Below are 26,261 nucleotides of genomic sequence, written 5' to 3' on the forward strand. Positions count from 1 at the left end.
TTAGGGCTATGAATATTAACATGGCCATTTTGTGGTGCTGTGGAATTTCCGATCTCTTGAGCTGTGCGATTTATTTTTTATAGCGATGTGTGGGACAAGATTGTGGGAGTTAGTTTACCTTTGGAATCCTGTCTATGGCGAAGTTTTTGAATAAGGCTTTCGTAAAACTCGCATACTATCCGTCCTAAATAGTATTCGAATATAGAAATAGTATGTCCCAAATCATAGTATGTTTTAAAAAATATGCCAAAGATTCCCATATGGTCTACTACTACCGGTTAGAAATCGAAGTGCAGATCGATGCTCACTCTAATAATAACAGCTAATATTGCCCACAACACATTGCGCTGTGGACGAGGATTCGATTAGAACTACAAACACGCATAAAAAGTGTTTAAAAAACTACAAACATGGCGGATATGAGCGACTAACGGACAGGTAAAAAAAGGGATTTGAGTGATAATTAATCAATGTCAAACCGGTTGTAAAAATATTTATTTAATGTTATCCACGTTATATTTCATCTGCAGCAACACTGTGAACTTTTATAATGATACGTTTGGTCATTAACTTTGAAATGCATCATTATGCAACACATGAGTGCTCGGCATGAAAGACCCGCGATGTGCTTCTTTATTTCTCTCAATACGGTAGGAAATCAATTTAAACGAAATGTGGATGATGTTAGCTGTGACAAGATGATTGACAGGGCAGTTTAAACAGTGACAGGATGCACATAACTAAGAAACGGAGCGTCCGTTAATGAAAGCTATTCTGCTACATACTCAAAAGTATGTACTTTTTCATCGCAAAAAGAGTACATACTTTTAGCGCATAGTATAAGTAGGAGAACTGAGAAGCAGCAATATTGATTTGGAATCACAATGAAGGGCAAAATGTAAGTAAATAAGATTTACCTCAAGTGTATGGTACATATCACACCTGGAATGGAAGTCCGGTTCTTTAGACGGTTCTAGCGAAACAGGGAAAAATTATTAATTAATCAGTTATTTTTACGTCTTTTGACAACATTCAAATGCTCTTGTAGCAGTGTACTCAGAAGGGTTTTCACAGCTAAGCCCTCTAAGTTACTCTAAACTAGGCCAGAACTAGCCCAAGCGTTTCAGGGGGGATCCCCCGGTAAAAATCCTGTTCTGGCCTGGGGGGTAACTTAAAAATACACATTTTTGGTGGGGATCCCCCGATAAAAGTCGCATTGAGGCCGCTTAATCCCGCGGACATAAAACAACTCCCGGCAACAGTGTTAAAGTAGCCCAATTCCGCGGGAAAACCGCAGACTTGGCAACACTGGTACTCGGTTCGAACGGTTCATGATTAAACGATTCAGTCCGATTTGGTCAATCGGTTCAAAAGAACGATTCATTGACGAACCAGGGCTGCGTTTCCCAAAAACATCGTTAAGAACATTGTGGAACATTACCCAAGGAAGGCTAGTGTTTACACACCTTTACAGTAACGAGGTAAACATCCCCTGACTCAGGTTCCATCATAGCCTCAGCTGACCATCCCTGCAGTCAGAGTGATTACACATCCATCAGTTTGTAAAAATAAAATAGAGGCAATTTTACACCAAATGGGCTATGAGCCACGGGCCTTGTGTTGGTGAGTGGGTAGTAATTAGCAGAAAACGGATCCACCTAATCAAAGATCAGTAACTAGACCCCAACAATGTAATTTTGTGCAGAAGAAGACAGGTAGGAGGGGAGGGAGCCGGGTTTTAGCTCAGGTTTCCACAGCCTTGTGTTACACATGGTGGGGCAGTGGCCTCTAAGGAGAGCCGCTGAATGAGATCTTCTCTTGCCGCCCCTCCATGAATCATTCAGCATCTTGGAGCAGACCGTGAGCCGACTTTAGTAGTGGTGCTTAAACTGAAATAAATTCATGAGAACAAGAGATGGAAAGATATGAGATAGAGAGGACGAGTGAGAAACAAAAAGCAAGTTGAACTGATCAGGACCGACCTAAACGTGTCTTCTGCTGGCCTGAGTTTCCATCATGCCAGGGCAAACTGGAGACTAAAGGCCCTTTAAACATCTGTGCCCTGGACCAATACTAGGAGAATTAGAATTCATCTCTTTTGGAAAAAGCAATGGATGCTGAGGTAATTCAGGAATATTTCATATACTTGTGTCCGCTGCTTAAGCAGCTGAAATAATGTAGTAAAACTTAAATACTCATAAACTGAGATAATTTTTTGATCATTATTTATATATATATATATATATATATTATTCCGTAAATTCCTCTTCTTTAAAAAAAAATATTTTAGATTTATAATATTTTATAATAATATGTGACTCAAAATTGGTGAGATTTTACTGTATTTTTTTTTATTTCCATTTTGGAAAAAAGTTAAAACATTGTTTTGAGGAAAAATTGAGTTCTCATTAATACCTATAAAGAAAAAAGGTTAAAATTGGAACAGAGAAATAAAGATAAAAAGCGTAACTTGTACAGGTTGAATAAGGTAAATTTAGATTTATTCTATAAGCAGCAAAATTTGTCAAGTCTTTGTGTAGTGGCTATTATAGAAGAATGTGGGCCAGTGACCAATGATGAGCTCTAGCTCTTTCCGAAGTCTCAAGCCTGTGAGCTGAGCACTGGGATCCAGTGACATACTGGAGTTTTGGGACAATAGAATGGCCTCTCAGATGATGGTCAGTTAACCAGATAGACTTTCCTTCTCCGTTAAAATCAGCTTTAATGTCTCAGTGACTCACTTGGAAATACAGCAGGATGTATCTAATAACAGTGACACCACAGTGGAAATCTAAGTCATCGTGTAAATTAACTTTTTTTTTTTTTTTTCCAATTCAGACCTGATCAGTTTTTATTATAAGAAAAAAAAACAATCTTAACATTCTTAACTCTGTGGTAGCAAGAATAATATGTGTATACATGATATATAGTATATAGTATTTGTATATATTATTATATTCAATTATTACATTGTACTTTTATAGTTTTTGTGGTTTTAGATAAATATTCAGATGTTGCAATCAAGTAATGGTTAAAAAAGTGTTTTAATTGGGTATCTGAAACAAGAAATGTCCTGAGTTTAAAGTTAAGACCATGATTGTCTTTTAAACGGATGCACTACATGACATGCTGTGCGTAATGAGAGAAGAACATTGACAGACTGCCAGAGGCTTGGCATACCCTCTTGGCTCTGGTTTAAGTGCTCTTTGCCAGCTGGTAGACAGAACTCAAGTGTGATGCAGCTTTATCTTTTAGAGCATTTCCTATTCTCTACACATATGTGGGACACAGCTGACTGACAGCTAAGTGTGTTTTATTTTAGTAATGTTGTCAGTAACTGTCTAACCATCTAAAACCTATACATATGAAATGATTATAAAAAATATATTTTTTAACTGAACAGTTTGTTGAACACTTAGACAAAATATAAAAGGAGTTGTGTTTTTTGTTGAGTATTATATTTGATTTATTTGTATATATTTGATGCCTTTTATGGATCATATAGTGTGATGTATAGGTGAACATAGAGTTAATATTCAAGGCAGAAAAGCTCCTCTTTTTTTATTCATACATTGTAAAAGAAAAAGCAAACTTTTTGAGCAAACTTAAAAGTTTAAGGCAGCCAGCTTCAGCAAATATTTTAGTTTTCTCAACTTACTTTTGTAGGAGATTTTTGAATTCGCTCAACTTTTAAGTTTTATTAACTTAAAACAACAAGTTGAGAAAACTCAAAAATCTGCTGAAGCTGGTTGCCTTAATAATTTAAGTTCTCTCAACTTTTGATTTTTACAGCACTGTAAAAAAAATAAAAAGTTGAGCAAACTTAAAAAGTTTAAGGCAACCAGATTCAGCAGATTTTCGAGTTTTCTCAACTTGTTTTTTTAAGTTTATACAACAAAAAGAAAACTAAACCGAAAACTAGTTTGTTGAAAACTCAATCATCTCCTAAAAAATAAGTTGAGAAAACTCAAAAATCTGCTGAAGCTGGTTGCCTTAAACTTTTAAGTTTGCTCAACTTTTTATTTTTTATTTTTTTTTACAGTGTAGGCCCAAAATATGCCAATTTGTACATTTGCTGATATTTATATGGCCAAAGCAGCGGTTAAGATGAAATTGAATCTTTAAAACAATCTAGCAAACTACTTAAATGCATGTAAATATAAGTTGTCACGCTATATCTCCCATTAATATGTCTTAGTAAAATGATATTTAAACGCTAAGTTTTATGATCAAAGCTCTATAGTTTTTATTGTAAGGGGAAAAACATAAAATGCAATACAATGACGAAATGTGCAAATAAACATTCCTCAAAAGCCTCATGTATCATATTTGATACTCATATTTTAGTTACTTCAGTCCAGTAAGTGTTCATCTTGATTTATTACAATATTTTTACATTTACCTTATAAAAAGACTTGTACCACAACCTGAATGGAATGTTTTTATAATAATTATAGTAAAAGGATTGCTATTGAAGTATTGCTAAAAAGTATAAACTATCAATACAGATGAGAGAAGGCTTTTCAGCAGTTTTTAATCATGTTGATAATTAACGGTTATGTCCTTTGTCATTTCTGTATCAAATATAATATAGTATATCTTTATAGGGTACAAGTAATCACAACTGGACAATTCAGAAAAGGATGTGTTTTATGATGAAGTGTAAACTTATTGTAACTCATGTGGTTTCAGATGGTGTGTTTCTTGAAATAAGATGTTCTTATGTAAATCAAGCATCAGTAGCACCAGACAAGAATAGTTCATTTATTACATTTACATTTACATTTAGTCATTTGGCAGACACTTTTATCCAAAGCGACATACAATTGGGGAATACAAGAAGCGATTAATCTTGAAGAGGCAATCAGACAGAGGAAGTGCTCGTAACACCAAGTCTCAGTCATTGCTCAAACAAGTACAAGCTAGCAAGGGAAGAAGAGAAAGATAGAGGGAAAGATTAAGGTTTTTTTTTGAGTTTAGGATGAAGTCAAGTTTTTGTATTGAGAGTTTTTGTATGTCCGTGACCTTGGCCCAAATACCATCCCATGACAGGAACGGAATCGTGTAATCTCGGATAAAAATAGATTTGCCCTCAGGTTTAAGGGAACCAAGATAGGACAAACCGAGCTTTTCAGGATGCTAGACAATAAATCCATAATGATTTCTGTTTCAGACAGATGTTTCTTGACACACACATACACACAGACCCCCGCTTCCTTTGCAAACTTTTTATTAATGACTTCCTATGGTGGACGTGGTGAGTGTGATATGACATTGTTTCCTGTTGTACTTGAAATAATCACAGATGCTCTTTACAAAACTGGATAAGATCACACACAGTTCCCACATCAGTACTCAGTCACGGCATTGAAGGTAAGGGCTCCCACTTTTTCATATGAATTTTTTTTTAGATAAACTCGATAAATATTTCAGGTCCAAGATAGAACTATAACACAAGAGAACCAAAATATTAGATATTTTGTTTGTGTAAAATATTATGCAGCTGTTGATGTTAAATGTATTCTTGTTGGGAATAAAGCGTGTTGATGCCGCTGAACTAATGGTGTAATACAGCTCACTGTGATGTGCCTCTCAGCAAATAAACTGCATAAATGTGCCGCAGCTTTTTATGTAACAGTTTAGGTGTAGAATGACTATAAACACAGTGTTTCAGCAACTAAAATGTATACTTTTCTTTAACAAAACTTTTTCTTTGGTTAAAAAAAAACAAAACAAACCATTTAGCCTTTGAATATATTGTTTACATGTGAATATAATGTTTACAATATTTGTACAGTGTAAAAAAATTGTGTAAAATCTTTTATGGACATTTAGATGGTAAACGTATGGTAATAGTTTTTACTTCCAAAACCCAAATGTCCAAATCTCCTGCAGAAATATAGGCCCACAACATCAAAAATACAGCAGTATATTTCTTTGTACACATGGGGTACTTTTTATCCCCGTGTTCACCAAACCCATCTTGAGTGTTTGCAGCTAAAAAGCTCATTTTTTAGTTTCATCTGACCATAGAAGCCAGTCCCATTTGAAGTGCCAGTCGTGTCTGATAACTCAATATGCTGGAGTTTGTTTTTGGATGAGTGAGGAGAATTTTTCTTGAAACCCTCCCAAACAACATGTGGTGATGTAGGGGCTGTTTGACAATTTTTTTTAAAGGTTTTCTGACCCCGAGACTCAACTATTTTCTGCAATTCTCCAGCTGTGGTCCTTGGAGAGTCTTTAGCCACACAAACTCTCCTCCTCACCGTGCATTAGGACGATATAGACACACGTCCTCTTCCAGGCAGTTTCGTAACATTTTATGTTGATTGGAAATTATTAATTATTGCCCTGATGGTGGAAATGGGAATTTTCACTGCTCTAGCTCTTTTCTTAAAGCCACTTCACTAATTTGTGAAGCTCAATTATCTTGCTGCACATCAGAAATATATTCTTTGGTTTTTCTTATTGTGATGGATGATTAAGGGAATTTGGGCTTTGTTTTCCCTCCTATTTATATTTCTGTGAAACCATGGTTGGATAATTTCATGTTGATAATCCCCCTGGAGTGCTCAAAATTGTGAATATGAATGGGAGTATACTTCAGAGATATTTTACTCTTAAGAATTTCTAGGGGTGCCAATAATTGTGTCCAACGTGTGTTTGAGAAAAACATTTATTTCATAATGATATTTCCCCCCATTTTAAATTCTTATTATCCAATGAAAGGTTAGATTTTTGTGAATTTTTTAAATAAAAGATCAAAAGGATTAACAATGCAGACTAATTTTCACAGCCTTCTTTGATCATATTTACCAAGGGTGCCGATATTTTTGGCCATGACTGTATGTGTATGTATATGTATATGTATATGTGTATATATATATATATATATATATATATATATATATATATATAATATATATATATATATATATATATACACACATACAGTGGTGTGAAAAAGTGTTGGCCCCCTTCCTGATTTTTTATTTTTGTCACACTTTAATGTTTCAGATCATCAAACAAATTTAAATATTAATCAAAGATAATATTATATAATATTTACATTTGTTTGATGATCTGAAATCACACCTGAGTTCAGTTTCTCTAGCCACACCTGTTCACAATCAAGAAATCACTTAAATAGGACCTGCCTGACAAAATGAAGTAGACCAAAAGATCCTCAAAAGCTACACATCATGTTGAGATCCAAAGAAATTCAGGAACAAATGAGAAAAAGTAATTGGGATCTATCAGTCTGGAAAAGGTTATAACGCCATTTCTAAAGCTTTGGGACTCCAGCGAAACACAGTGAGAGCCATTATCCACAAATGGAGAAAACATGGAACAGTGGTGAACCTTCCCAGGAGTGGCCGGCCGACCAAAATTACCCCAAGAGAGCAACGACGACTCATCCAAGAGGTCACAAAAGACCCCACAACAACATCTAAAGAACTGCAGGCCTCACTTGCCTCAGTTAAGGTCAGTGTTCATGACTCCACCATAAGAAAGAGACTGGGCAAAAATGGCCTGCATTGCAGAGTTCCAAGACGAAAACCACTGCTGAGCAAAAAAAACAAAGGCTCGTCTCAGTTTTGCCAGAAATCATCTTGATGATCCCCAAGACTTTTGGGAAAATACTCTGTGGACTGATGAGACAAAAGTTGAACTTTTTGGAAGGTGTGTGTCCCATTACATCTGGCGTAAAAGTAACACAGCATTTCAGAAAAAGAACATCATACCAACAGTAAAATATGGTGGTGGTAGTGTGATGGTCTGGGGCTGTTTTGCTGCTTCAGGACCTGGAAGACTTGCTGTGATAAATTAAACCATGAATTCAGCTGTCTACCAAAAAATCCTGAAGGACAAGGTCCGGCCATCTGTTCGTGACCTCAAGCTGAAGTGAACTTGGGTTCTGCAGCAGGACAATGATCCAAAACACACCAGCAAATCCACCTCTGAATGGCTGATGAAAAACAAAATTAAGACTTTGGAGTGGCCTAGTCAAAGTCCTGACCTGAATCCTATTGAGATGCTGTGGCATGACCTTAAAAAGGCGGTTTGTGCTCGAAAACCCTCCAATGTGGCTGAATTACAACAATTCTGCCAAGATGGGCCAATATTCCTCCACAGCGCTGTAACAGACTCATCGCAAGTTATCGCAAACGCTTGATTGCAGTTGTTGCTGCTAAGGGTGGCCCAACCAGTTATTAGGTTAGGGGACAAGCACTTTTTCACCCAGGGCCATGTCGGTTTGGATTTTGTTTTCCCTTCATAAACAAAACCCTTCATTTAAAAACTGCATGTTGTATTTACTTGTGTTATCTTTGATTAATATTTAAATTTGTTTGATGATCTGAAACATTAAAGTGTGACAAACATGCAAAAAAATAAAAAATCAGGAAGGGGGCCAACACTTTTTCACACCACTGTATATGTGTGTGTGTGTGTGTGTGTATATACTTTCAAAACACAACTTCATAGGACATATGATTTTATCAACGCATGAAAACAATATCCTTCCTGCTTGTCAAGACTGGGGCGGACTCTGCTTTTCTCAGTGTTGATTGATGAACGTCCCTTTTGATAGACTGTGCAGAAAAACATTTTAGATTAGATAAGTAGAGGCTGCGCTCAGATGATTCATGGCATGTTGTTGACAGGATTTATTCAAGGCCACATCTGAAATTATATATTACTGGATGTAGGGTGATGTAATAAAACCGGAGTGAAAGAAAGTTGGTGATGTTGGTCATTTGTGTACATTTTTGAGCAAATACTGTTAAACATATACAATTACAATTTTTTTGTAATTATCTTGAAGAATATAAAGAATCAAAGTAAATATATTTTTAAAATCCAATGAACACGTTTTAAGCAACTAAAAATTATGAACTCCTTTCTTTATTTTTTTATGTCTGTAATTAACAGAGCTTAGAGGAGCGCTGCCAGCGGATCCTGCAGGATATGGAGGGGTCTTTGACAGCGCGGGACCGGGTGGGCATTCAGGACTTTGTTCTCCTGGACGCCTACACCAGTGAGACAGCATTTATGGACAACCTCAGAAAAAGGTTTAATGAGAACCTCATATATGTGAGTCCTGCAACCACTCATATGACCTCTTAGAATAGACTGTAAAAAAGGCAGGCAATGCAATATCCAGTATCACAGTTACTTTCATTGTTGAGATGGGGGAGAGAATAATGTGGACTCTCATGCTGAACACAGGTCAATGCACACAGCTAGTCTATTAAGTGAAAATGTTCTCCATACATCTAATTTGCCTTATCGCAGCGACTGGAAACTTACTTTGCTGATGATTCAGCACAGAGGTATTTTCTGTTTAAGGTTATCAAGGGCAGCTTACAAGGATAAACCTCCTAAATGAAACTGCTGAGACAATCATATTTCCCTATGATCATTCTTTAACCCGGGATAGTTCATATTTGTAACTCTTGATTTTAACTTTTTTTGAAATCTTTGTTATTTCTATTAGACCTACATTGGGACCCTCCTGGTGTCAGTTAATCCATATAAAGAGTTGGGTATCTATACCAAGAAACAAATGGACATTTATATGGGAGTCAACTTTTTTGAGCTGCCTCCTCATATGTAAGTTTGCATATATACACAATCTGCATTGTAAAAAGCGCTATATAAATGATGGTGACTTGAATTGACTTGACTGTATACAGGAAAAATACACTGTCATTCAAAAGTCTGGGGTCAGTATAATAATATTTCATAATATTACTATTTTTTGTATTTTTCAAATAAATTCAGCCTTTGTGAGCATAAGGGACCTTTCAGAAACATCGTACTGACCCAAAACCTTTGAACAGCACTGTATTCATTGCATATATTTAGCATTTACTTAGTTTTTTCTTATTTATATTATTTTTAAAGAACATTGATATTGAAAAATATTTTTTTACATGTAGTTTAATCGTTATTTTTCTGATCTCTCAGCTTTGCTCTTGCTGACAATGTTTACCGGACAATGATTAGTGAAACCAACAACCACTTCATCCTCATCTCTGGTGAAAGTGGTGCTGGCAAGACGGAGGCCTCTAAGAAAGTCCTGCAGTTTTATGCAGTGTGCTGTCCCAGCACTAGAATCTTGGACAATGTGAGAGATCGGCTCCTTCTTTCCAATCCGGTGCTGGAGGTCAGAATTCAAGCTTTTTGTCTGAAATGAGCCATTGAAAACTTTGGTATATTCTGAATGCACATGCTCAAAGTGTAGCACAGTATCATGTAAAAGAATGTTGATGCTGAGCGCTTTATATCTACAGGCTTTTGGAAATGCCAAAACCCTGAAAAATGACAATTCAAGTCGATTTGGAAAGTACATGGACATACAGTTTGACCATCAGGTAAAGTCAGATTTAAACAGACATAGAAGAACAGACAGCATTGATGACAAATGTAAACAAATGCCTTTTCTTTCAGGGAGCAGCAGTTGGTGGCCACATCTTAAACTACTTACTGGAGAAGTCAAGGGTGGTCCACCAAAATCATGGAGAGAGGAACTTCCACATCTTCTATCAATTAGTTGAGGGAGGGGAGGACGAGCTTCTTCGCTGGCTTGGCTTGGAGCGAAACTGTCAGAAATACCGCTATCTTATTCAGGTGAAAAGCGCAGATATTACTTTATATTTTCTGAAGTTAAAATAGATGCATAGATATGTCAGAGCCATAAAGCATATTCATTTTATTGTTCAAAATTGATTTCCTGGACAGGGAGAATGTGCCAAAGTGAGCTCCATTAATGACAGGATTGACTGGAAAACCGTACAGAAAGCTCTTACTATCATTGAGTTTAGTGAAAAGGATATAGAGGTAAGACGCTCTCAGATTGATTGGAGTTTTTGTCCACTTGGGTGACTGGGTCAATGTAGGAGGCTGCTTTTTAGAGAGAGAAGTCATTGTTTAATATGTTTGGTCTTTTCTAGCATCTGTTTGCAATTATTGCCAGTGTCCTTCATCTCGGCAATGTTCACTTTGAGGCTAGTGCCCATGGTTATGCCACACTAAACAGCAGTGCGGAAGTACACTGGCTGTCAAAGGTACTTCTATCAGGTTTTTGAATAATTATGCATTAAAAGTTTTACGGTTTACACTGTAATGCCAATTTTGACCTCTTAGATTGTTTTGCAACCCATTTCTCTCTCCTTCCTTTCTTTATTATTTACTCTTGTCAGTTATTGGGCATCCCCTCAAACATGTTACAGGAGGGTTTAACTCACAGAAAGATTGAAGCCAAAGCAGAAGAGGTGAGACTTGACACATTAATTGTTGCACAAAAAGCATGTTTTACATTCATATTGCTATACAGAGTTATTATAAAATGATAAATACAATGTAAATTTAAAATGATTTTGAACAGTTGTTTTAGAAATGGAATATTAAGTTTTTTTTTTTTTTTACATTTCCTGTACTTAAGAAATCCATGATTATATAATATTTTTCATTTTCAGGTTCTAAGCCCTTTCACCGCTGAACATGCAAAATATGCCAGAGATGCACTTGCCAAAGCCATTTATGGCCGCACATTCTCTTGGCTTGTTAATAAGATTAATGAATCATTGGCAAATAAGGTATGCATGATTACATGGAATTTACAAATTATGCTTTTTATAGTGGTTTATAAAATACATGAATTAGTTGATGGGTTATTAGGTTATCGGTCTATTTATAATATTGATGATGCAGGATTCAACCAGAAAGACAGTGATTGGACTGCTTGACATCTATGGATTTGAAGTGTTTGACGTGAACAGGTGACCCTGAAGCATTGCAGTCATACACACTCACTGAATGCATTTATTTTAATGGTTTCCTTCAAGAAAACTTTTAAAAGGGGTTAATGAGTTAATAAAACCAATTAGTAACCTTTTTAACAATATAGTGTCAGAACATGCCCTCTAGACACATCTAGACACAAATAAATGGGCCATCTATCATTTTAAAAGAGGTCAGTAAAGTTTAGCAAGGATGCATTAATTTGATCGTAATTGACAGTAAAGACATAATGTTCCAGAAAATTTATTTCTATTCATCAAAAAGTATATCACAGTTTCCACAGCACAACTGTTTTCAACATTGATAATAATAGGAGTACTAGATCGATATATGTTTTGATGGATTGATATTTACTATGTGTGTGATTATTGGTGTTTTTCTCCTCAGTTTTGAACAGTTATGCATAAACTTCTGCAATGAAAAGCTTCAGCAGCTTTTCATCCAGCTCACCCTCAAATCAGAGCAGGAGGAGTATGAGATGGAGGGAATCGAGGTGAATATTTTCAGTACATACAGCATTTGTTACACTTACAGATCGTAATGTTATGTAAATGCTTTGTGCCACAGATCTGCCTCACCTTGTGTTTTAGCGTATTTTCATTGATAAACATTTTTTTCCCATGTTGACATTTTCAGTGGGAGCCAGTGCTATACTTCAACAACAAGATCATCTGTGACCTGGTGGAAGAGAAACATAGAGGCATCATATCAGTACTGGTGAGTGGAACTGATTCAAGCTGACATACACATCAAGACACGATTAAGTCACAGTCTTTATGTCATGTATCCTGCAATTAAAGGATGAAGAATGTTTGCGTCCTGGAGAAGCCACAGATTTTACCTTCCTGGAGAAGCTAGAGGAGAAGATGTGCAGTCACCCTCATTTTGTCACGTGGGTAGCTTTTCACTTTAAACTGACTTAATACCGGTATTTCAATACTATTATAGTACTAGGTGATTTTATTCATTTTATGAACCTTCTGTAGGTATTAAAACAGGAGTGTCCCTTCCTGATTCTGGAGGACAACCTTCCAGTAGAGTTTTATCTTCAGTTCTAATTGCATCAAGGTTTCCAGAATCACTAAAAACTTCCAAGCTGGAAGTGTTTGAGCCAAACTCTGCAGGAAGGCAGCTCTCCAGGAGCAGGAATGGACACCCCTGCATTGAAACAAATCCCTAAAAATAATACATTTGTAGATACTGAATACAGATTGCTTCCATTTATATTGATATTACAATCCAAGTCCTCAGCTAAAACCTGCATCTAAGTTTTTAAGTCCAGACACGACTAAGTTGTGAATATACAAGCTGTCGTATACTAGATATATACGTATACTATACTTTAAGATGGTACATTTAAAGAATCTTTTATGGACTAGTTATTTTTCTATGTTAAATTTTATTTAATGTTTATATGTGACACTGGACCACAAAACCAGTCTCAAGTCGCTGGGCATATATTTGTAGCAATAGCCAAAAATACATTGTAGGGTCAAAATTAGGGGCCAAAAATCATTAGGATATTAAGTAAAGATCATGTTCCATGAAGATATTTTTTAAATTTCCTACTGTAAATATATCTAAACTTCATTTTTGATTAGTAATATGCATTACTAAGAACTTCATTTGGACAACTTTAAAGCTGATTTTCTCAATATTTAGAATTTTTTGCACCCTCAGATTCCAGATTTTCAAATAGTTGTATCTTGGCCAAATGTCCGATCTTAACAAACCATACATCAATGGAAAGCTTATTTACAGTTACTTTCAGATAATGTAGAAATCTCAATTTTGGAAAATTGACCCTTATGACTGTTTTTTTTTGGTCCAGGGTCACATATTTATTACATTGTTTGTTAATTAGCATCTGCCATGTAATAGCCTAATAGCCTATACCCTATAAAGTATTATGGCAATACATTTAAATACACAACAATAGCTAAAACCTTCCAATGCAAACTAGACTTATGTTGCTGCGGTAAACAATTTGAAGTGAAGTGACATACTGCCAAGTATGGTGACCCATACTCGGAATTCGTGCTCTGCATTTAACCCATCCAACGTGCACACACACAGCAGTGAACACACACACACCGTGAACACACACCCGGAGCAGTGGAAAGCCATTTATGCTTCGGCGCCCGGGGAGCAGTTGGGGGTTCGGTGCCTTGCTCAAGGGCACCTCAGTCGTGGTATTGAGGGTGGAGACAGCGCTGGACATTCACTCCCCCCACCTACAATCCCTGCCGGCCCGAGACTCGAACCCGCAACCTTTGGATTACGAGTCTGACTCGCTAACCATTAGGCCACGACTTCCCCGTATTCCCTGTATTCACTCATTAATCAAGTTTACTTTTTCTAAATTTTAGGCACAAATTGGCTGACCAGAAAACACGCAAGACCCTTGAACGAGGGGATTTTCGTCTTCTACACTATGCCGGAGAGGTTACTTACTCAGTTGTTGGTAAGTTTCATTTTATGCAAACAGTTTAAAGACAAATAGGGTTTCTAAAACATTTCCTTATCTTGACCTCTATGGTTTCCCCATATTAGGATTTCTTGACAAAAATAATGATCTTCTGTACAGAAACATTAAAGAGGTAAGAGGTTTCACCACACCGTGAATTCTCTCTTGGACTGTGAATAATGACTGTGAAATTGACATATTGTTTGTTATTGTTTAAGGTCATGCGACAGTCTAAGAACAGTATTATACAGCATTGCTTCCATATTATTGAACCTGACGGCAAGAAAAGACCTGAGACGGTACAGTGAAAGAAGAGAACAATCTGTTCTTTCACTCTCTTTCTCTATAATGTATTTTTAGTGTTAATTTTCAGGCTACGAGAAAATAAATTTACAGATTGTTTGATTATAGTTTTAGTATTATATCATTATAGCTGATAACCTATGAGCAACTCTTGTATTTAAGCTATTGCAGCACTTTATTCATGTACAGGAATCAAAAAGACATTTTTGACCAGTTTTTTTTGTAACAGGTAGCCACCCAGTTTAAGAGCAGCCTTGCAGGCCTCACTGAAATCCTCATGACCAAGGAGCCATGGTATGTGCGGTGTCTGAAACCCAACCACTGTAAGCAGCCAGGTGAGCCTTTCACTTCACACCTCTGGTTAGTGGTTTTGTCTGCTGAATGTTTTACAAGAGCCAGTTGCCAGTGACCTCTCTCTCTCTCACTCGCCTAACCTCAGACCGCTTTGATGATGTCATGGTGAGACATCAAGTCAAGTATCTGGGGTTAATGGAACACCTGAGAGTCAGGCGTGCTGGGTTTGCTTATAGGAGAAGATACGAGGTCTTCCTGAAAAGGTGCATTTGCATTGTGTGTTTTCATTGTGACTTCTATTGTCTTTCATGCCTTTGCCAGACATTTTCTATCTAAAGTTCAGTGCATTCAGTTAGTGTTGCTTTGAACTTATCTTCTCTATCAGGCACTTCTTCTCACTACTTTTCACCTGCAAACATGTGACTAACCTCGATGGTTATCTTTGCAGATATAAGGCTCTATGTCCTGACACATGGCCACACTGGAAGGGGACACCAACAGAGGGAGTGCAGCGACTCATCAAACACCTTGGCTACAAACCAGACGAGTACAAGATGGGAAGGTACAAACTGTACAGGCTACTGCTACTGTATGATACTGTGTTGTACTTCTAGGACCAGAAAATATATGTTTTCTCCTAGCATTTCCTGAAATATTTGTTTTCTATTTCCTCTTATTTCTCAAGGACAAAAATCTTCATTCGCCATCCCAGGACTCTTTTTGCCACTGAAGATGCGTTTGAGATCTGCAAGCATGAATTGGGTAAGGCCCCAGTAACATCTGACAAAAGAAGACTGGCATTCCTTGAAGGTGTCGTGATGATTCTTGCAATGCCAGCTTTTACCTGATTGGTTGGTGTCTCCAATCTCTTTTGCTACAGCCACAAGAATCCAGGCCAAATACAAAGGCTATAGGGTGAAAGGAGAATACCAGAGGCAGAGGGAAGCAGGTATTAATCTTTGGTTTAGAAAACTACAGATAATTCTGAAACCATGTATATAGCATCACTCTTAATTCATTTTTAACAGCTACCAAGATTGAGACATGTTGGCGGGGCCTGCAGGCCAGAAAAGAAAGGGAAAGGAGAGCCTGGGCTGTCAAAGTCATCAAGAAGTGAGACAGTTATCGTGTCAGATGCTTCACTGTCAGTACTTCTACCTTTAAGTGATCAAAGTGATGTAGGAAAAGCTTTTCATACAGTCAATGAATGGAAATTGAATTAAAGTTTTATCTCTCTATCTCTTTCTCTCTCTCTCTCTCTCTCTCTCTGTCTATTTTTTTAATGTAAATTTGCACTAAATGTGTGGGATCAGTAAGTTCTTTTGTTCAGTAAGGATGCATTCATTTGTTAGAGTGACACTAAAGCAGTTTTCAACATTGTTAATAAGAAATGTTTCTTGAGCAGGTTCAAAATTCAGCTGATATCACATGAATAAATTATTATTATTTTTTAAAGATAAAAAGTAGAGAAATATATTTACAATTGTATTAATTTTTCACAATTTTTCCCCCCAATTCTTCAGGTTTATTAAGGGCTTCATGAACAGGAATCAGCCTGTCAGCATGGACAACTCTGAGTATCTGGCCTTTGTCAGACAGAACTACCTCACTCGACTCAAAGAGAATCTGCCAAAATCAGTGTTGGACAAAACCAGCTGGCTTACTCCTCCACCCATAATGCAAGAGGTATTCCACGCATTATTTAATTCTTTATTATTGAATCCATGCAAAGTTTAGTTTTATAGCTGAAAGTGATTTTTCACTGTAATGAAACTATATTTAGTTACAAATGCATTTATAGGCCTCAGTCATCTTGCGCAAGTTGCACACACGTCTCCTCGTACGGAGGTATGTTCGAGGGATCAGTGCACAGCAGAAGGCTCAGGTAAAAAAAAAAAAACAAATGACCTCTCGTTTGTCTGAATGTTTATTTTCACATTTTATTCACTGGCTGGAATCCATTTACAGTTCAAATGTATTTTCAGCTGCAAATTAAAGCACTGACCAGTGACATATTCCAAGGCAGGAAAGAGAACTACCCTCAGAGCGTATGCCAACCCTTTGCTGACACAAGGATAAGTAAGAGTGTATAAGAATTTTTTTGATATGCTGTTGTTGCTGTAAACCTTTCAATATGTAAATGCAAAGACCAGTTTATACCTTATGAACAAACATTATTGCACTTTGTTCATTCTTTGTCTGTTCAGGTGAACAAGACATAAACATCAAAGTCTTGCAGCTGACTTGTCCTGAGGGCATTAAGGTACATGACACTAAAATACATATGTATGTGTGTGTACATAGGTATACACACATACATATGCATATATATATATATATGTTTGGATCTTGAATCCATTTATTGGATGTAATCTGGATGTAATCTTATTTTTTAGAATGTATAGGGGAATTTCTGGGCTTGTTTAACTAAGAGTACAGTAGATCTGTCTGAGATTTATTTTTCAGTCAGATGTTTATATCATTGGCATGGGAAACTGATGTGATATTTCACTCTACACAGTACAGTGTTCCAGTGATTAAGTATGACAGGAATGGCTTTCGGCCACGTTTCAGACAACTGATCTTCACTCAGGCCGCTGCGTATCTGGTGGAAGAGGCCAAAATCAAACAGAGGGTGAATTACAGCTCACTGAAAGGTATAATCTCAATGCCCAATAATTAAACGTCTATGATTGTGTGAAATTTGCCATCAATTTAGATTTCCACATGCATTTTATTTAAATAATTTATATTTTTACAGTATGTGCATTTTAACTTAAATGTACCTACTAGAAATTATCCCATTTCATTAAAAACAGTTGGCAAAGGTGTAAACATGCCTCTTCATATAGTAGTCTGTTTGGATTGGACTAGGTATTTTTTTCGTAGTCTTATATTTAAGTAATTGTAACACACCGTTACTAAATTAGTCAAGTTGAATCCAGTTCCACATAATACCATACATTGTTTACATGAGCATTATTTGCTTTTGTACAGGGGTGTCTGTAAGCAATTTAAGTGACGACTTCCTGATTCTCCATGTCACTTGTGATGACACAAAGCAAAAAGTAGGTGGTGAACAAATATCCTTGTCAGGGAGTATCTGTATGAAATTACTGTCACATGGTACATTGGAAAAGCTTTTGTTTACATTCCCCAAAACAAAGAAGAAAAAAAAAAAAACGTGTTCAACATGTATTAAGTTCCTGTTGAACTATATTTGAACAATAACCTGTCACTGAAATATATACATATATGATTGTTAAATGTTCTGTTTTAGGGGGACCTGGTCTTGCAGTGCAGCTGTCTATTTGAGGCATTGACAAAAATCTGTGTAGTGACTAAAAACCACAACCTCATTAAAATTGTTCAAGGGAGGTGAGAAATACACTATATTTCTATCTGAATTGTCTTGGATACTCAGTTCTGCTCTCAGAGATAGACTGTTTATTGTATTTAACAAGAATACATTACATATACACTGAACTGTTGTCATTTTGTAGTGTGAGGTTTGACATCCAGCCTGGCAAAGAGGGCTTTGTTGATTTTAAGAGCAGCAGTGAGTCAATGGTCTACAGAGCTAAAAATGGACACTTGATGGTGGTGAGTCCACATAATGCAATAATGAATACACTGGAAGCATAAAATATATTTAAAGTGTAACCGTTATATGTGACCATAAGTAATATGCATATAATTGTATACCAGTGTTATATCTATTACTATTACAATTATATTGATATATCTTGCATTTATTATTTTGAAGCCATTTAAATTTTTATTTTGCAGGAATCTGCACGGACAAAATCTCGATGATGAAGTTTTACCTCATAAACCTTCTCCACAATGGCCACAAAACACTATAACTTGCCCTAAAAGAACCTGTAGAACGGTGTTTTCCAATGGCCCCAAAACACCAAATGAGTGTTTAAGATTACAGAGACAAAATGTGTACTTTTGGGGAACTCCAGAACCAGGGTTGGGAAATACAGCATTGAGATATTAATGTATGAATTCAAAGGGCAAATCATGAAATATCACTGTAATTTATTTAGTAAGAAGAAAGAAATACAAACAAAACCGGTGTATTAAATTAGTTTGAAATGTATTACATTTAAATTCTGTATTTTAGTCATTTACTGTACATTGTCTTTGATGTGTGTTTTATAAGCCCATGTTTTATTATAAATATCCAATGTGTCATGAAAATGAGTGTGTTGAATTGTGATAGTTGCCCCCCCCCCCCCTTTAAGTACTTGTTAATCCAAGAAAATTTGAAGTGGTAACTGTTTAGCAAAAACTTGCATATGCACCAGTAAACAAATGTAAATGTTATGTCTCCATTACTGCCAAATACTTACAACATACTGCATGCCATCTTTTGCTTTGCACTGACAAACATAAGTAAAGATGGTGATATGCCCAGAACACATGAGCAAAACAGTGTATGCATGTGGACAGACACAACATTTGTCTATACATTCAAACATAAAATGCCATTTGATATGACACACAGAAATGGTCATACATGTAAAATCTGTATATGGCTCTAATAATCACCACCATTATTTCTCCACATTCAACTGCAGCCCTACATAAAATGTGTTAAAATACAGCAAACATTAGCATTAGCATCTAATAATCATGTATTTTTTTTATTTTTATAAAGTTATCCTGTAAATTCAGTTCAGCTATTGTATAAACTATATATGAATCGTGACTGCAGTGGTAAATAAAATTCATTGAGTAGTATTTTGTGGACATTTACTGTAATATGATTTCCTGGTGTTTCTTATAAAAGCTTAATAAACGTATATATGATGATTCATACATATTTTCAATTTTTCTGTGTGTGTGTCATGAACTTTATACGACTTTATGTTGCCACCTCGTGGTAAATGAATGTAGTATGCTTTTAATAACGGATTTGGATTTTGATGCACTAACTATTCACTCATTTTATTTTATTTATTTATTAATATTTTCTCAAACATAAGCCTCTATTTATTGCTCACGGTGTTTTTCGAGTTTATTTCGAGAGCGTGAGAATAATGACCACCGATACTACTGAAAGCGCGCAGGATCGTATCAAAGCACTGATTGGTCAATCCCTGTGCCAATCATTACCGCCCAGCATGACGTAGAAAGACTTCCTCTTTGCTTCTTCTATCGACTGTTGTTCTTAAAATGGCGCCGTTGGACCTAGAAAAGTATGTTGAAATCGCGAGACAGTGCAAATACCTTCCAGAGAACGACTTAAAGGTGACTATGATCAGCAATTCTATTTTTTTCTCAAAATATTAAACATGATAGTTGTGATATAATTCTGAAGCCATGCAAAGGCTGGGAAAATAGCAGTGTGTCAGTGCAATGCAGTCGTTAGCGCTGCGTATGAATCCAGTCAGTGTGTTCCGGGATTTATTTTATACATGGTGTCAGAAATAACCAGATATACGAGCAAAAAAAGCAGTTAGTCGTAATAAAGGTGTGTAACTGATTATTACTTGTAAATTCCTGGGGTGGCTTAACGTTACTTATGTTGTTGCTATCAAGCGAACTAATTTGAAACGCCCATCTACGTTACTTTCCATTTAACGTTAGTCAGCCTTTTAGATAATCTCATTTTATGATATTTGATTATTAGCAGTTTTCAGTCTTGATTGAATCATCCTCCGTTCTCTTGTCTGAGAATAGAGCTCCTGTACGTAAACAACTAACGTTAGGCTTCTGAATTAGTCCATTTGTGATATTGAAAAATGTGAATTAAATGAACACTTTATGTATTAATATGATTTTAGATGCAGTGCTCTGATCTGCTGCTGCTATCATATTCAGTGATGTTATTTCCTTAACAAACTTGATCAAACCTGCTGTGTTTTCTTCTATTGCTTTGACAGAGGTTGTGTGATTATGTATGTGACCTGCTACTTGAAGAATCAAATGTACAGCCAGTATCCACTCCAGTCACTGTATGTGGGGATATTCACGGACAGGTGCGAGCAGGCCTAATCTTCTCTGCTGTGTACATATGTTGTGACCAATGTCGTTTTTTAATATTACAACATGTATATTGATCTAAACCTTTTCTTTCTCTAGTTTTATGACTTATGTGAACTCTTCAGAACTGGGGGCCAAGTACCAGACACAAATTACATTTTCATGGTATTGTATCCATACAGATAATTATACATAATAAACTGTTTTGAGTTCATATTTGGTGACTCATTGGAAACCATGTTTTCCACCCAAGTGTATACTGAATAGACATTGGTATGTTTTCTTTCCTGTAGGGTGACTTTGTTGACCGAGGGTACTACAGCTTAGAAACGTTCACATATTTGCTAGCACTTAAAGCAAAGTGGCCTGACCGCATCACACTGTTGCGTGGCAATCATGAGAGCAGGCAGATAACACAAGTCTATGGCTTTTATGGTGAGATGGCAGAAATCTAATGCACACTTTTCGCAATATTTATTTTATTGATAATTTGTTGTGCATGTTTTTGGATTTTCATTTCCATTCTTTCCTTACTTTTATAGATGAGTGCCAAACGAAATATGGTAATGCTAATGCTTGGCGATACTGCACTAAAGTGTTTGATATGCTGACTGTTGCTGCTGTAAGTATTGTTTTTATAGTGCAATTTTATACTGTGTGTGTGTGTATATATATATATATATATATATATATATATATATATATATATATATATATATATATATATATATATATATATATATATATATATATATATATATATATCTCTCTCTCAATCCCCTCCGTAAGTATTGGAACAGTAAAGGCAAAATTGCTCTGTTGGCTGTGGAGTCAAGACATTTGCAAATATTAAAAGATGAATGAGACAAAACTACAGAATGCCAGATTTTATTATTAGCCGTTTAAACGCATACATGTTTTACCAAATAAAAAGAACAGCACTTTTAGAGTTCATCCCACTCATTGATGTGAGCATAATATTGGGACAGTTGAACATAAGGCAGATATAAAAGATTAAAAGCTATTATTTAGTTGCAGATCCCTTGCACACAATCACAGCAGTGAGTCTGTGACCCATAGACATCACCAGACTCTTGGTCTCATCCTTTGAAATACTTTTCTCAGCCTTTAATGCAGTCAATCCCAATAGTTGCTTGTTTTGGGGAGTTTCTGCCTTTACTCTCCTCTCCAGCTGGTGAAATTCATGTTCAATCGGATTTAAATCTGGAGATTAACTTGGGCAGTCTAAGACTTTCCATTTCTTTGCCCTTATAAATTCCTTGACTGAACTGGCAGGGTGTTTTGGGTCATTGTCCTGATGCAATATGAAGCACTTCCCAATGAATCTGGTGGTATTTTCTTGAATATTGGTAGGCAAGATGGTTTTGTACCCTTCCAAATTCATTCTGCTGCTGTCATCATACATTAAGTCATCAGTAAAGCTGAGAGGGCCTGTTCCAGAGGCAGCCATGCATGCCCATGCCATGACACCACCTCCACCATGCTTTACAGATGAGGCTGTATGCTTGGGATCATTGCAGTTCCCTTTTTTTTTCTCCACATTTTTGCTTTCCCATCACTTAGATAAAGGTTCATCTTTGTCTCATCGGTCCATAAACACAGTTCCAAAACTCTTCTGGCTCACCTTTATGCTTTTTTGCAAACTCTAATCTTGCCTCTCTATTTTTGGTGCTGGTCAGAGGTTTGCATCTTGCTGTGTAGCATCTGTAATTCTGTGTCAAAGTCTCCTGAGGACAGTAGATTGTCAGAGCATCACCCCAGCTTTCTGGAAGTTGTTGGTGATTTTGCAGACACGTCTTTTAGGGTTAATTTTCACAGCTTTTATGATTTGTATGTCATCAACTACTGTTGTTTTCTCAGCCAATCAGGTAGTTGTTGGTTGCTGGTGTCGCTGGTGGTTTCCAAACTCTTGATTTCTCCATGCCCTTTGTTTTTGCTAGAGCTCTAATTGACTTCCTCTTTTCTTTTAGCATCCAAATCACTTGCTTTTCTCTCAAAGTCAGCTCCCTCATCTTCATCCTGGTTTGTGTGTGTCATCATCGAATGCAAGATTCAGAATGCAGAAGTAATGGATATAACTGATACGACACATTCCCTGCTTTTAATATCTGAAGAATTAATGCAACCGAACACAGCTGATCACTTAGAAAGACCTGTGAGGCAACTGTTCCAATACTTATGCTCACATCAGATAGAGGGATGAAACTATAAAAGTGCTGAACTTCTTAGCTGGTAAAACATCTATATGTTGAATCTCCCAATAATAAAATGTGACATTCTGTAGTTTTGTCTCATATTCATCTTCTTATCATTTTTGTAAATGTCTTGACTCTATTGAAGGAATGGAGAGACGTCTTAAGCTAAGAGTAAGGGCAGAGTTGACCTCATTGCCATGGATGATATCGGCATGCTTATTAACTATGCACACAGTGATTGGCTGATAGGGGAGGGCTCTCTGTCAGAGATTTATTCATAGAAATATTGTAGAGCGTGATATCATGTTGCCATATTCAAAGATTTTAAAATGCAGGCTAAGTGTCACTAATTAAAGTATATGTTCAGCTAATTGTCAGCCTCTTACATGTATGCTTCTCAAAAACAATTAGCGGGTAGGCCTATGCATATAATTACTATATGCATAGGCCTATGCTATGCATACCGCCTTTTAAATAACAGAGTAGAATAATCATGGCTGATAGTAAGACATGCAAATGTAAAAAAAAAAAATGGATGCAAGAACAGCTGTTACTTCTTGCCCAACTGGTTAATGAAAACAAGAATATAATCAAAGGAAAATTGAGTAGGGATAACCTCCAAAACCAAAATTGATACCTTTTTAAAATGTTTATGTTCTGAGGCAGATTGCTGCTAACAGCCGTTTTAGGATAGTTTGTGGCTTGGAGTCCTTTTCACTACTCCTAATGTTTCACAGATTTAGAAGCTAGTTTTAGTGCTAAAACGCTTTGTGAAATACTCTTAGAGCAAAAATGTAGGACTTACACACCCATTATTTTTAAGATTTTCTCCAAAATCTGAGAGTTATGAGCTACTTTTAAGATATTTTGTGAATACAGGCTCAGATGTTTATTGTAATTTTTTTTGTTACTTTTTATTTTTTGGTAGGTCTACTTTCAACATGTTTTATAATGGTCTGAAAGACTGTTTAAGGTTACATTTTCCCTCTGCTGTACTTACTGTGATGTTTTGATTTCTCCTGCAGTTGATAGATGAGCAGATCCTTTGTGTACATGGTGGCCTTTCACCTGACATCAAAACTCTGGACCAGATACGCACCATTGAACGCAATCAGGAAATTCCTCACAAGGGAGCATTTTGTGATCTTGTCTGGTCCGATCCAGAGGATGTGGACACCTGGGCTATCAGCCCAAGGGGTGCTGGCTGGCTGTTTGGTGCTAAGGTTACCAATGAGGTAAGAGCATTCTCTCAATGTACAGTTTGGAAATCTGGAAATCTGCATGTTGTCAATCGCTGCCTGAGTTGAAATGGAGGTGTAGTTGTTGTCATCCTCACATACTTTACTGGCTCAAGTTTTTCACAAAAATATCTCCCAGTAAATCGAGAAATAGAAGTAATTTCAAATCGGATCAAAACTAAGACCAATGTAATTTTATTTGTGACCCTGGACCACAAAACCAGTCTTAAGTCGCTGGGGTATATTTGTAGCAATAGCCAAAAATACATTGTATGGGTCAATGTTTTTTTTTTTTTTTTTTTTTTTAATGCCAAAAATCATTTAGATATTAAGTAAAGATCATGTTCCATGAAGATATTTTGTAAATGTCCTATTGTAAATGTATCTCAACTTAATTTTTGATTAGTAATATGCATTGCTAAGAACTTAATTTGGACAACTTTAAAGGCGATTTTCCCAATATTTAGATTTTTTTTTGCACCTGATTCCAGATTTTCAAATAGTTGTATCTCGGCCAAATATTGTCCTATCCTAACTACCCATACATCAACGGAAAGCTTATTTATTCAGCTTTCGGATGATGTATAAAGCTAAATTTCAAAAAATGTACCCTTATGATTGGTTTTATGGTCCAGGGTCACATTTAGTTTTGTGGTCTCTGGATTTTCTTGGAGGACTTGAATTTTGATGAACCACGCTTTTGCTAAATATTAGTCTGACAATGAAATGATTAGTAAATAATAAAAACATTTAGGCTAATTCAACGTATTGGCTGTTTGATAAATGTGACATACTAGTAAACGTAAAAACTTTCAGTAAATGTTCCTGTTTATCCAAAACCTGAATAGTTTTTTTTTTTTTTCTCCTCTCTTTCCATTAAAGTTTGTTCACATCAACAACTTGAAGCTGATTTGCCGTGCACATCAGTTGGTTCACGAAGGCTACAAATTCATGTTTGATGAGAAGCTGGTGACCGTCTGGTCGGCCCCAAACTACTGCTACCGCTGCGGTAACATTGCCTCCATCATGGTCTTCAAAGACGTGAACACAAGGGAGCCCAAGTTATTCCGGGCCGTTCCTGATTCGGAAAGGGTCATACCACCTAGAACGACAACACCCTACTTCCTCTGAGGTCTTCATTGTCGCCTGCATCCAGCCCTCTCCTTTTCATTGTTCGTTGTTATGGTCTTTCATTTCTGTCGCTTTTTTTTTTTTTTTTTTTTTAAACGCACATATTTTTGTAAAGATTGAAGTGCTCTCTAGAATAACAACAGTTAACTATGGTCAGGATTATGGACTCTTTTGACTGTTTAAGTTGGTCATTATTTGGTCAGTACAATCTTGTTAATGTGAGCATGTGACCGTAAATAAGTGGACATCCTCTTGCTCTTCTTACAGGGCTTTAAATGTAGATCTAACAGACATTGACCATTTAATGATAAAAGTTCATGATGTAACAACTCGCCTGATCAGAGCACCGTGTTGTTTGTGTTTTTCAGAGAACAGATCAGAAATAGTCACTGACACAACCAAGTGCTGGTCAGTCTGCTCCAAATGTCTCCAAAACAGTGACACTGTTCTTTTTCATTGCTTTCAAGTGTAGAAAAGGGTTGAAGCGATGACCAGACAACAGGACAAAGGAGGCTGTGATTATTTTGTACATTAATATAATTGTATTGATTTAATCTTCTTCTTTTTCTTTCTCAGATTTGTTGTATTTTATTATTGTAGAAAAACGGCAGCCCATTTACCAATTAAACATTGAAAATAAACGCCTTTATTATTAAGTTATATTTCTGGTGTTATCTCCTAATCGATGGAAGCATGAAAATATCACTTATTCTTTACACACATTGCCATTTTAACCCTTTAACTGACATCTTTTTGATATGGAATAAATCTATTAAAAAGAAGAGATGAGAGGGCAATTTCTCAGAA

General features: G+C 36.3%; 3 protein-coding genes across 5 annotated transcripts in view; 2 read left to right on the forward strand and 1 right to left on the reverse strand.

Moving 5' to 3' along the window:
- Window positions 1–1,337, reverse strand: part of svopb (SV2 related protein b) — a 14,252-nt gene extending 12,915 nt beyond the window's left edge. The window contains exon 1 of the mRNA XM_079418011.1: window positions 918–1,337. The gene's annotated coding sequence lies outside the window, so the exon portion shown is untranslated. The remainder of the gene's footprint in view (window positions 1–917) is intronic.
- myo1hb (myosin IHb) lies at window positions 822–19,709 on the forward strand. Of its 2 annotated transcripts, none has more exons than XM_079418009.1 (32): window positions 822–898; window positions 8,935–9,096; window positions 9,500–9,615; window positions 9,973–10,171; window positions 10,299–10,379; window positions 10,456–10,635; window positions 10,747–10,845; window positions 10,959–11,072; window positions 11,208–11,279; window positions 11,484–11,603; window positions 11,719–11,786; window positions 12,196–12,301; window positions 12,445–12,525; window positions 12,609–12,700; window positions 14,178–14,272; window positions 14,362–14,408; window positions 14,494–14,574; window positions 14,808–14,913; window positions 15,018–15,135; window positions 15,321–15,434; window positions 15,558–15,634; window positions 15,753–15,821; window positions 15,901–15,985; window positions 16,396–16,558; window positions 16,674–16,757; window positions 16,858–16,951; window positions 17,080–17,135; window positions 17,394–17,529; window positions 17,870–17,940; window positions 18,153–18,250; window positions 18,376–18,475; window positions 18,662–19,709. In XM_079418009.1, exons 2-32 carry the CDS (start codon window positions 8,971–8,973, stop codon window positions 18,686–18,688), a joined length of 3,075 nt encoding a protein of 1,024 aa, XP_079274135.1. In that variant the 5' UTR covers window positions 822–898; window positions 8,935–8,970; the 3' UTR covers window positions 18,689–19,709. The 2 variants fall into 2 exon arrangements, with proteins under 2 accessions (XP_079274135.1, XP_079274134.1); XM_079418008.1 differs by lacking the exon at window positions 822–898 and adding an exon at window positions 5,339–5,373.
- Window positions 19,710–20,024: 315 nt separating this feature from the next.
- On the forward strand, window positions 20,025–26,115 carry ppp6c (protein phosphatase 6, catalytic subunit). 2 transcript variants are annotated; one of them, XM_079418628.1, is made up of 8 exons: window positions 20,025–20,134; window positions 20,770–20,865; window positions 20,969–21,034; window positions 21,163–21,304; window positions 21,412–21,491; window positions 24,111–24,320; window positions 25,206–25,495; window positions 25,823–26,115. In XM_079418628.1, the coding sequence occupies exons 1-7, from the start codon at window positions 20,060–20,062 to the stop codon at window positions 25,452–25,454; spliced, it is 918 nt and encodes a 305-aa protein (XP_079274754.1). In that variant the 5' UTR covers window positions 20,025–20,059; the 3' UTR covers window positions 25,455–25,495; window positions 25,823–26,115. The 2 variants fall into 2 exon arrangements, with proteins under 2 accessions (XP_079274754.1, XP_079274755.1); XM_079418629.1 differs by having other exon boundaries at window positions 25,206–25,455; window positions 25,823–26,113.
- The last annotated feature ends 146 nt before the right edge of the window (window positions 26,116–26,261 follow it).

Source organism: Barbus barbus (genome assembly GCF_936440315.1).
Source record: "Barbus barbus genome assembly, chromosome: 6".
NCBI lineage: Eukaryota > Metazoa > Chordata > Actinopteri > Cypriniformes > Cyprinidae > Barbus > Barbus barbus.